Source organism: Schistocerca cancellata, chromosome 1, assembly GCF_023864275.1.
Source record: "Schistocerca cancellata isolate TAMUIC-IGC-003103 chromosome 1, iqSchCanc2.1, whole genome shotgun sequence".
Taxonomy (NCBI): domain Eukaryota; kingdom Metazoa; phylum Arthropoda; class Insecta; order Orthoptera; family Acrididae; genus Schistocerca; species Schistocerca cancellata.
Window position 1 is genome coordinate 574,068,676 of NC_064626.1, and position 12,322 is coordinate 574,080,997.

The window sequence follows — 12,322 nt, forward strand, 5'->3', positions numbered from 1 at the left end:
CGGTTCGGACCCCAGTGGACCCCCCAGGGAACGTCTCACACCAGACATGTGTAACCCCTATGTTTGCATGGTAGAGTAAGGGTGGTGTACGCGTACGTCAAGAACTTGTTTGCGCAGCAATCGCCGACATAGTGTAACTGAGGCGGAATAAGGGGAACCAGCCCGCATTCGCCGGGGCAGATGGAAAACCACCTAAAAACCATCCACAGACTGGCCCTGGTTCACCGGCCCTCGACACAAATCCGCCGGGCGGATTCGTGCTGGGGACCATGCGCTCCTTCCCGCCCGGAAGGCCGTGCGTTAGACCGCATGGCCAACCAGGCGGGCAAGAACCCATCATTATCCCACATTTATATTTCACCATGTAATTTACAACAGTATGAAGTAGTCATGGAAATAATTTGAAAATGTTCAATTATGTACTTTTTGTAAAAAAATTAAATCAAAATATTAATTAGTATTTTGAAAAAGGTTATTAATAAGAAGCTATGTTTTGTTGCATATCACTGGAAAGAGCATGAAAAATGCTGCAAAATGACACCTTTCCCAGCTCTTTAGCTCAATTAGGGCAGCTCCTAGGGCAATTTTAAAAAAGTCCGTTCACACATTTTTAGCAAGTTTTTGAAAAGTTTACATGACCATATTTCAGGAATGGTTTGAGGTAAAAAACTGAAATTTGGTGTTTTTCTTAGTTTCAGCACCCACTATAATTATACCAACTTTCAGCAAAATCTAAGAGGGTGAGGTCAAATTTTTATTTAAAGTGTTCTGATTTGACTTTGAATGACCCACATGCTAAAGTAAGAAAAAATTTCACTCAGACAGTGAGGCTAATGTAGACCGGTGACCCGTCAGTGATGCCAGCATCATCAATTGTGAGACTGCCAGAAAGAGAACTGGTAATGTCTCTGACACTATATTTCATCCTTTAAATTACAGACAAACGCAAGCCATTTACTGACTTTAAATTGTTCAGTTGTAGAACGTCCTCAATAAGATTTTGATTATTATGAATATTTATTGCAAAAAAAAGCCCAAATTTTATACACTTACACTTTTTATATACTCATGCATTTTATATCACAATATTGTGAAAAGGAAATTTGCTACTCACCATATAGCGGAGATGCTGAGTGTAGTTTCAGTTGCCTGAAACTGCAGTCGTGTGTGCGAGTTGCATTTGAGAGAGAGAGAGAGAGAGAGAGAGAGAGAGTACTGTTGACAAAGGCCAACGGCAGAAAGCTTTAATTGTGAGAGTCTTTTTGTTGTGCCTATCTGCGACTCAGCATCTCTGCTCTATGGTGAGTAGCAACTTTCCTTTTCATAATATTGTTACATTCCATCCTGGATTTTCCATTGTTTGGTACACATTTTACATACTTGTTCATCTCAAACACAGTATCACTGTGTAAGTAAATAAAATGAGGCAACAGAATATTAATGAATATATATTCCCTGCTTCAAAAATATTGCTTGGGTCAATGTAATTATTTAATGGTGTATGTGACAAAAATAGACAAAACACTAACCTGTGTATACTTTATTTCAGCATAACGCTGATGTATTAAATGAGAATGTGGATTGTGCAGTAACAATTCTTCCATACAGAAAGCCGCACGAGCTAAATCTTGTTCCATTAGGTAGAGCTCACAAAGCTCTTGCCAGCCTTCTTGGTCACTCATAAACCTGTACAAATTTTTGAAATTGTGTCTTTCACCAGAACAGTAATGAAAATCATCTTCATATGAAATTGCATCTCTTTTCTAAGCATATTTTAACACTGAAAAGTAGATCCACAAGTGTGAACACCAAGAACTCACTTTTTCAGGTAGTCTGTCAACTCTTTAATAGCTTCGGGAATTTTGCCCCTTGCTTTAAAAATTGCTACACGCCTTTTTCGAGGTGCTGCATTAGTTTCATCTCTTTTGATTATTGAATCCAACAACTCTAGTGCTTCATCATACCTGAAAAATAATACTATTTTATATCTACATACATGAAGTCTTAACTTATTAAATGGCTGGTAATAACAACACATTCTGAAACATATCACACATTGACTACCTTGGCCAAATGATTGAACTGCTTCCAGACAGCACGTTAAACGTTTGAAATATTATCTCATTTTTGGTCCACCTAAATAAAAAAAAATTGCAAGGAGTCTCGTGTGATTGCTTAACAACTCACAAAATTTCTGGAAGTTTTGGTAGGAAACGCTTACACCATTTTGAAGAATCATCACTGCTGGTGAATCTTGTGTCTATTGTTATGATACTAAAACGGAACGACAGAGTACAGCACGAGTCCAAAAGGGTCAGTTTTGCCCAAAAGAAGCATGCGTCTAGAAATCAGTCACTAATGCTTTCAAGATCACACTGTTTGATTATCGTTGCATGGTATACGCACAAGTTCCCTGTGGTTGGACAGTAACTGCACAGTACTAGAAGAATGTCATTCAACAACTGATGAAAGATCATATCCTAAAGAAATGGACGGAACCCCACAGAAAGTGGAATTTGCATCAAGACAACATATGGCCTCGTTTTGCAGCAGCTGTTATGACTATTAGGTAAGAAGAGCACTTGTACAGCCCCTCCCCCTCCTCCTGCCCCCAGCGCACCCATCCTTATAACCCTGAAGTTGCTATATGTGATTTTTCTGTATCCTACTGCAAAAAATGACCTCACGGGATGTCAACTAGACTCCAAAAATCAGACAGTGAAGACTTTACAGGCAATTTTGAAGTGATTATGAAGAAATTGATTTGAGGATGTCTTCCAAACATGGCTGAGAACACAGGACAAGTAATTTGCTCTTACTGGTAACTATATTTAAGGGGAAAATTTTGATTTTGATTGATTATTTGGTAAAAAAGTTTTTTTCAGTTTCAGTCTCAATCTTTGCTGAATGACCTTAGTAATATATTACCAAGCCAAACTATCAGGAACAACAGTACTGATCTGCCAGCAGAATAATATATACGGGAATCAACTCTTGGCCTTTTGAGTCCTATTTCAAGCAGATTTGATTGTTGGCTAGCTTACTTTGAATCATACACACTCTTATGTAAGAAATGTATCTGGACACTTTCTGAGTACATCTCTGGTGGTGACATACATTTCAGTGTTAATACCCCCTAAAAAAAGATATGTACTGCATCCATCATATCCACATCTAGGTTGTACTTAGCATCCGAAGCCAAACAGGTAATGAACTGAAGAGTACCTTAAAAGTGGTGAGTAGACTTCCTCATAATCAGCAGCTTTTCTTTGAACACATCCTTCGACCACTAATCTTGCCTTATGTAAAATTATTTCTCCTTCCTCATTTGTCCTCGTTTCAAATGTCCACTTAAAAAGTAAAATACTTTTTCCTTCAGGAAGGAGTCATATTCTTCATACATCACTATCTTCCACTGATCATCCTTAGCAGATGATAAAACTTCAACAGTTTGAAGTTTAATTCAAACATGGAACTGAACAAAATAAACTGATGTCATCCTCCTGTTTCTCTCTGTATTGAATAATCTCTTTCCATGGGTGCAAGCCGTAATCTTGTGTCAGTTATCCATTGATCTTCTCCCATAAAGTATGTAGGCATCAGCATCATTGTCATAGTCATCATCATCATCATCATCTGATCGACATTCATCGTCATTGCTCCTACTTGTGACGAATCACCTTTAGAATCACACATATCCTCTTAGGATTTCTGCTGTTTAATTTGTTCAGATGGTACAATGCTTCTCTCAAATACACAACGCAAGTACATTTTATCGCAGTTTACGGCATTTTCTAAAAATTCCACATTTCTACTCTTAATGAAAATGTTAAGTATCAAGATAAACTAGCAGACAAAATCCTTTGGTAGACTCACAATGGCCAACAAATACAAACTTTCTGGACCTTAAATCCCTTTTTTGACATTTTTGCTTTGGAATTATCTCCTAACTTCTCAGCCAAAAATTCGTATATGTGACAAATCATATTTCCTGCCTGCTCATACCTCCAAAGGTGTCTTTCCATTAATCACTCTGGCAGATGATCTTTAATAATCTAAGAAGCTGTCACTGCTGCTGCCGCCCACAATTGCATAGATAAACCTTCATCAATTAATATAAACTCTGATCTTTGCAGTAGTGTACTGTTCACGCACTCTGCAAGCCCATTCTATTGAGGAGTGTATGGTGTAGTCACATGATACTTAGTACAATTTTTGTTCATGAATTTTTTGAAATTGTTGTTACAGTACTCCTTACCATTATCTGTGTGAATTTTTTTTATTTTCTTCTCAAGTTCATTCTCCACTAGGTGTTTGTAAGCCTTGAAAGCTTCTAGAAAATGCACATATATAATTCGGGAATAATCATCTGTGAGAGTAATGAAATATTTCATGCCTCCCAATGATGCAGTTTCCATGGAACCAAATAAGTCAGTGTGAATTAACTATAATGGCTTGGAAGCTCTTGAACCATCATTATTGAATGGCAGTCTGACTTCCTCCATTTCGAGATGTCATTCATGTGACAAGTTCTTTACTACCGGCTGGAGACATACTTACACCCTTGGTACAATCTGGTACTTTATTTACATCTGTAAATGTCCAATGTGCCGATGCCATAGGATAACAGCATTTAAATTTTGAGAAGTCAGGTTAGCAATCACTTCTCTGAGTGTGTTTAGTAAATAAAAATTATCTGTCAATGTCATGGAGAACACAAATATTCCCTCCCTGTTGTGTATATTACTTGGGTCTATTTTTTGACCCCTACACAAACTGATAGCAGATTAGCAGCAAGTTTTGCTAAATATACTATAGGGTGGCTACAATGAAACTTCCTTAACTTGAGCCAGTGTAAATGGAAAACTATTTACCATATGGGTATCCAATTTTATAATAATGATGTGTAGACTGCGCTGCAGTATTTGCTTTGCTAGTAATGTGTCATGACTTGCCATTAGGCACCAGTACTGGTATGGCAATGTAAGTTGAAACCCAAGCATCAGTGTGCATTAAAGTTGGCGACAGTCAACATGAGTCTGAACAATGTGAGCAGGGCTTTATGCGTAAAGCTGTATTATGAAAACAGCTGTAACAGCACTGCGGCTCTTCATGAGTATCAACGCTTTAAAGGAATATGGACAGGTTCTCTTTCTGCATTGGGGTTGAAAAACACGATTTGGAAGTTCGAATTAACTAGCTACTTGGGAATTGCTACTGGGAGAGGCTAACAGCCAATTGCACCACAAATTGTTGAATTTACTGTTGCCATAGCTGAGAATGCTGGATGCAATGCACGATCTTCATGCAGTGATATGACACCTGAACATTCCATGGTCCTCCATTTAATACGTGCAGCAAACAATTGTGAAATGGTTTCTGTACAAACTTTCACACTATCATGGATACAAATGGTCATCACACTGAGCAAGATTTGTAAACTGGAACATAAAGACAGTACACAATTAACAAATGTTACTATCTCATGTGGAAATTAAAACTTATTTCTTTTATGGTTTCATTATTTCTCTTCCACATGTCTTACAAATGTTCCACAAGATCCTTAGCCCTACAATCACTCATTTCACATCGGGGTTGTCTCAAGTAGCAGAAGTTAGCTGTAACCACCCGGTAAATCACTTACCCAAATTCTTCCACGATTTAGCATCAAACTGACAGTTCTCAAATTTTCTACATAAAGCAGTGTCTTGCTGGCAAAAGTTATGATAGGTATCAGTGGGCTTTGTACATTATACACTCAGTCACATTGATCTGTCATATGCATTGAAGCACCTGAGTCCACATACCGTATGTCTGGACCCATTGAATATGAAGAAGCTGTAAAACCTGTGAAAAATTTTATCTTCTTCAGATTTACTTATTTTTTCCTTCTAAGTTACACAATTCTGTCCATCAATGTACCCATAAATGTTGCAATGAGAGCACAGTAACTGCCTGCTGCCTTTCACTGCATTTTGCTTGTGTGCCTGTTTTGCTTATACATGCCTTTTCCTGTGCAGAAGGATAATCTCCCTGGACTGATTATTTTTTTTTATAAAAGCTTTGTTTTTATAAGGTAATTTTGTTCAAGCCTATTTATCTCTGAACTATTGCAACTTACATCCTTCTGAACCTGCTTACTGAATTAATCTCTCAATGCCCTCTACAATTTTTGCCCCACCAACACTTCCCTCCACTACTAAATTGATGATCCCTGCATGTCTCAGAATGTGTCAGATTGAGCCACAAATTTCTTTTCACTCCAATTCCATTCAGTATCTTCTCATTAGGTACACACACACCTAATCTCCAGCATTCTTCTGAAGCATCACAATTTCAAAGTTTCAATTCTCTTCTTGTCTAAACTATTTATCATCCTTGTTTCACTTCCATATATGACTTCACTCCATACAAATACATTCAGAAAAAGATTTCCTAACACTTAAACCTACATTTGACATTAACAAGTTTCTTTTCTTCAGAAAAGCTTTTCTTGCCATTGCCAGTCTACATTTTACATCCTCTCTGCTTCAGCCATCATTTTCAGTTATTTTGCTGCCGCAATAACAAAATTCACCTACTACTTTAAATGCCTCATTTCCTAATCTAATTCCTTATGAATCACCTGATTTAATTAAACTACGTTCCATAACCCTTGTTTAGCTTTTTTTGGTGTTCATTTTATATCCTCCTCTCAAGACAACGTCCATTCCATTCAACTGCTCTTCCGAGTCACACCCATACACTATCGGAATATCAACAGTAAACCTCCCCAGGATGCACAAAACTTCTCTCGTAGCATCTGAAACTCGAATTTGTGCAATATTTTCAAAATTTTCTCACACGAACAAAACAGTCCTGCGATGAAATGCACCACCTTTTGCTGAATCTTCTTTCTTTCTCTCTTTTATTTATCTAGCTTGGTATGGTCCCAAACTGATGAGCAATACAAACTGGTCGAAAAAATATTTGATAAGCTACTTTCACCATGGATGTATTACATTCATTACGATGCTCCCAATGAATTTTAACTTGGTACATATTTTCCCACAGTTTGTTTTAAGTGGTCATTTCACTTTAGGTCAACCTGGACGGTTACTCCTACGTATTTCACAGTAATTCCTGTTTCCAGTTATTTATTGCCATTAGTGTAACTAAACAGCAGTTGACCTCTTCGTCCATTCTGCTACTTTGTTATGTTTATCAAATGACTTCTTTTTATATAAACAATACTCCTGCCAATTTTTGGTGCTTTAGCAGAATTGGTCAGACACTTTAAAACCCCTTTTCAATGAATCTCTGGAAACTGTATTATTTTTTCCTTAAATATCGAGTTAGCTCCAATATGGTAATGAAGTGCCACATAATAGAAATTTCGAAGTTTTGAAGCAACATAGTTAGGTCTATTTGACCGTAAACATACACAACTTGACACTAGCAAATCCTAATCTACACTTAAGTACCAAAATAATGGTTATACACATGTGTATTCAAATACAGAGATATGTAAACAGGCAGAATGTGGCACTGCAGTTAGCAACGCCTATGTAAGACAAGTGTCTGGTACAATTGTTATATCAGTTACTGCTGCTACAATTGCAGATTATCAAGATTTAAGTGAGTTTGAATGTGGTGTTATAGTTGGTGGACGAGCAATGGGACACAGCATTTCCGAGGCAGTGAGGAAGTGGAGATTTTCCCATATGACCATTTCACGAATGTACTGTGAATATCAGGAATCTGGTAAAACATCAACTCTCCAACACTGCTGCGGTTGGAAAAAGATCCTCCAAGAACAGGACCAATGACTGGATAGAATCCTTCAACATGACAGAAGTGGAACCCTTCCACAAATTGCTGCAGATTTCAATGATGGGCCATCAGCAAGTTTCAGCGTGCAGACCATTCAACAAAACATCATCAATATGGACTTTTGAAGATGTAGGCCCACTCGTGTACCCATGATGACTGCACAACACAAAGCTTTATGCTTCACCTGGGCCGTCAATGCTGACATCGGACTGCTGATGACTGGAAACATGTTGCCTGGTTGGACGAGTCTCGTTTCAAACTGTATCGAGCAGATGGACGTGTACGGGTGTGGAAACAATCTTATGAATCCATGGACCCTGCATGTCAGCAGGGGACTGGTCAATCTGGTGGAGGCTCTGTAATGGTGTGGAGCATGTGCAGTAGGTTGATATGGGACCCCTCATACTTCTACATAAGACTCTGACATGTACATAAGCATCCTGTCTGATCACCTGCCTCCATTGTGCATTCTGACAGACTTGGGCAATTCCAACAGGACAATGCAACATCCCACACATCCAGAATTGCTACAGAGTGGCTCCAGGAACACTCTTCTGAGTCTGAACACTTCTGCTGGCCACCAAACTCCCCAACATCAATGTTATTGAGCATATCTGGGATATCTTGCAATGTGTTGTTCAGAAGAGATCTCCATCTAGATTTACGGACAGCCCTGCAGGATACATGGTGTCAATTCCCTCCAGCACTACTTCAGACATTAGTTAAGTCTATGCACTTCTGCATGTATGCGAGGACCCTACACGATATTAGGCAGGGGTACCAGTTTCTTTGGATCTTCAGTGTGTATACACGGGCATGCTGAAAAGTAATGCCTCTGACTTTATTTTACTAACATTCTACATCTTTATTCTTCATGTTTACATATTTATATCTCAGTATAAGGTAATTGGATGAAAAAAAAATCTACTCACCAAGCAGCAGCAAGAAAATGCACATATATATAAAAAAAGATTTTACTTACGCAAGCTTTTGGAGCCAGTGGCTCCTCCTTCCAGCAGAAGGGTGAAGGGGAAGGAAGATGGGTGAAGGGAAAGGAACTGGTGAGCTTTAGGAAAAATGATAGTTTGGAAAAGTCACCCAGAACCCCACGTCAGTGGAGACTTACTGGATGGGATGAGAAGCTCTCCAGTTCTTCTTTCTTCACCCTCTTCCTACCTCTCCACCTTTCTGCCAGAAGTGAGCTACTGGCTCCAGTAGCTTGCATAAGTAAAAGCATTTTTAAATGTGTGTTCTCCTGCTGCTATATGGTGAGTAGATTTTTTTATCTAACCAGTTACATTACATTTTGACTAGTTTCATTGTTATATTTATATCTCAACATAGTCACAATGGTGATGAAAACATTTATCTCGACAAAGTTTGTTGATACCGTCAATATAGAATGTTTGACTTTGTTAACAGAGCCACAATCTCATCCCTGTTTGCAACACTTCATGATTATCAAAGTGAAGTCCTCGATGACATTCTTTAAGTTTTGGAAATCATATGGAGCAAAGTCGGGACTATGTAGGATGATCGATGATAGTGAACCCAATGCTTTCGTCTGTTGCAGATGTTGCAGTGCTCTGTGTGGTCTGGCATTGTCACTGTACACACCTTTCATTCTTCATTCTCTGCAGTTAAAAACTCTAGTACAGCCTGCTGTTTCTCACCACCAGACAGAGGTACATTACACACAGGCACATTACATGCTACAATTCAGAGTGTTCTAACAGCAGAAGGTCACAATTTGCATCAACAAAATGGGAAAACTCGACTGAGTAGTGTGCATGACATGTAATACTACAAACAATATTGAGAACAGAGTAAAAAATTTGGAGGCATTACTTTTCAGTATTCCTTCATATTAACTGACGATCCAACCTGGTTTCGCACTGGTAGCTCTAAGTATTATGGCTATATGATCAGTCTGGAATAGTGATAATTAGACAACGGATTTTAGGTAAAAACCTATTTTGTTCCTCATTAAATAAAGGCAATAAAAGTTGTACATACACCAATTATGCCAATTTATGATCAAAAACGCTAGTTTTATAGCACCTAAAAACACCTAATTTCAGGTTAGTACCTTATTGTACCTAAACTTTAAAAATCCAATTAAATAAAATCTTTTATGACTAACATTCTCTCATTGTCTTCCCAGCTAAGAATGACACAAATATTTTATCGAAAATTGTAATCTTACAGTACCTAAAATAGCTAATTTCATGTTAGAACCTGACAGTACCTAATTTTTAAAAATCCAGTCAAATAAAATTTGTAGGACTAAAGTTACTCTGCTGGTAAACCGGCTACTTCGAAAACAGTAATTGAATGACAACTGGTTTGTTTGCATGCGTGAATGCCAATTGTGAGTCAGATGACTGCATACGCCAGGCTGTAACAGCCCACCCTGCTCTGCACAGCATTGTTGCTCACTGTACACCTTCAAATGGGCCAGCAGTGCACTGAGGATCTTTCTGATATGCCTCCAGTGCCTTCCTGCACTGTCAGAACAGCCTATTGAAAACACCTGCACCATTCAGTCGGTCAGCGTGCTGCTTGTGTGTGGTGTAATATTTCACAGCTACTGGATTTTTAAAAATCAGATAGTCAGGTTCTAACATGAAATTAGGTATTTTTAGGATTTTTAAAAATAAGGTAGTCAGGTTCTAACATGAAATTAGTTATTTTAGGTACTGTAAAATTACAATTTTCGGTAAAATATTTGAGAGTCAAGCATGCCGAAAATAGCCAGCTCCAAATCATCTCTGATTCGTCATTGGTTACAAGAATTTCCTGATTTCTCTACAGATGAAAGAGTTACTCGCTGCAATGTGTGCAACAAAGATGTAAGTAAAATGTTAATCTTTTATCTGCTATGTCCACTCAGAGAACAGTGCTGCCACTGTTTTTCCTGAGTTAACTTTGACCAGACACATGCAAATGCAGAAATATTGTTTCTAAACCTTGATGTACATTAGTTCTGCTAAGTAGATCTTGTATGTAAATTCTTCCACAAAGTATTTCTCATTTCTTTTTGTTTTTCTGCACGTTCTGAACAGAGGTCGCATTTGAGTCAGCATGTTGCGGGGATTAAACACCGGGTAAATTTAAAAAATAAATCAAACTTGACACAAAGTTTGTAACTAAACTAAATGCAACAAAAACAAATTTCACATTGATCTTTGTTGAGCCATTGTTGGAGCAAACATATCATTCAATGCAGATGAAAATAGCCCAATTCAAAAGCTTTCTAGAGAAATACTGTCACTGCAGCATTCCATCAGAATCCCCACTGAGAAGTAACTATTTAGATACTTTATATGAAAATACATTGAGCAGGAAAAGGGAAGATATATGCAATTCATACATGTGGATCTCTGTCAATGACACAATTGACAGACAATGTCAATAGGTGGCTAATTTGGTTGTTGGAAAGTCAGGTCCAGACACTTGCTCTGTATCTCATCTGATCTGCAGCAAGGGGCTATAAATGATTAACCAGGAAGCAAATGCTCACTTTGTTAATGAAGTTCTGAAATTACTTTTCCATGACATTCTAGATGAAAATAAAGTACTTGATAAAGTACTTGCAAACTACACTGATGCACCCACACATGACTGCTGCTGTTAAATTGTTGAAAGTATTTTACCCAGCCTTGCTCCATATTACATGTCTTGCCCATGCCATGAATTCTGTAGATGAGATGATACATCTTGAATTTCCACATTTAAATAAGCTAGTTTCAACCATCAAAAAGTTTTTTATTAAATCACCTACAAGACTCCAGTTATTTTGAGAGGAACTTCCCAACGTACCACTTTCACCAGAACCCACACTTACTCGCTGGGGAATGTGGCTACATGTCATTGAATATTACAGTGAGCATTTGGAAGACATTAAAAACATTGTTCTTAAATTGCAGGAGGAGGCAGTGAACATTACTTCAGCTAAAGATCTTCTAAAGGACCCAACAATTTCCAACGCCACCGCATACCTAAAATCTCATTATGCATTTTTGGTCCCTGTTATTAAAGCTCTAGAGTGTTAAGGAAAACCAGTTCCCACACAACTGAGACTGATAGAAGAGGTGACAGAAAAAAATCAACTTGGTCCCAGGTTCTATTGGTATGAAAGTTAGTAAAAAACTACAGACAGTGCTACAAAAAAACCCAGGACTGACTACCCTCTGCACAATGGCTGACATCCTATCAGGTAAATCAACAGAACATGAGTGTGCAGTCCCGTTTTGCCTAATACCCTCATTTAAATATGCCCCGGTAACATCTGTTGTTGTTGAATGCTGATTCTCAGCATATAAGATGCTATTAACAGACAAGAGATACAGCTTCTCTACAGAAAATCTGGAGAAAGTGTTAGTAATTCAATGTGACTGTAATTATGGACATGGACAATAATATAATGTGGATTTTTGTCAATCTATTTATCTTTCTACACAATACAATGTCAGATTTTGGTCATTTATTTTCTGATTTTTATAACCCA

The 12,322-nt window shown here is 37.9% G+C and overlaps 1 protein-coding gene across 1 annotated transcript in view; it reads right to left on the bottom strand.

Moving 5' to 3' along the window:
- The window catches only part of LOC126161877 (ER membrane protein complex subunit 2-like), a 72,204-nt gene that overhangs the window by 14,885 nt on the left and 44,997 nt on the right, over nucleotides 1-12,322 (bottom strand). Inside the window, exons 4-5 of the mRNA XM_049918010.1 lie at nucleotides 1,821-1,964; nucleotides 1,530-1,686 (exon numbers count right to left, since the gene is read on the bottom strand). Of these exons, the coding sequence (XP_049773967.1) occupies nucleotides 1,530-1,686; nucleotides 1,821-1,964 (301 nt within the window). The remainder of the gene's footprint in view (nucleotides 1-1,529; nucleotides 1,687-1,820; nucleotides 1,965-12,322) is intronic.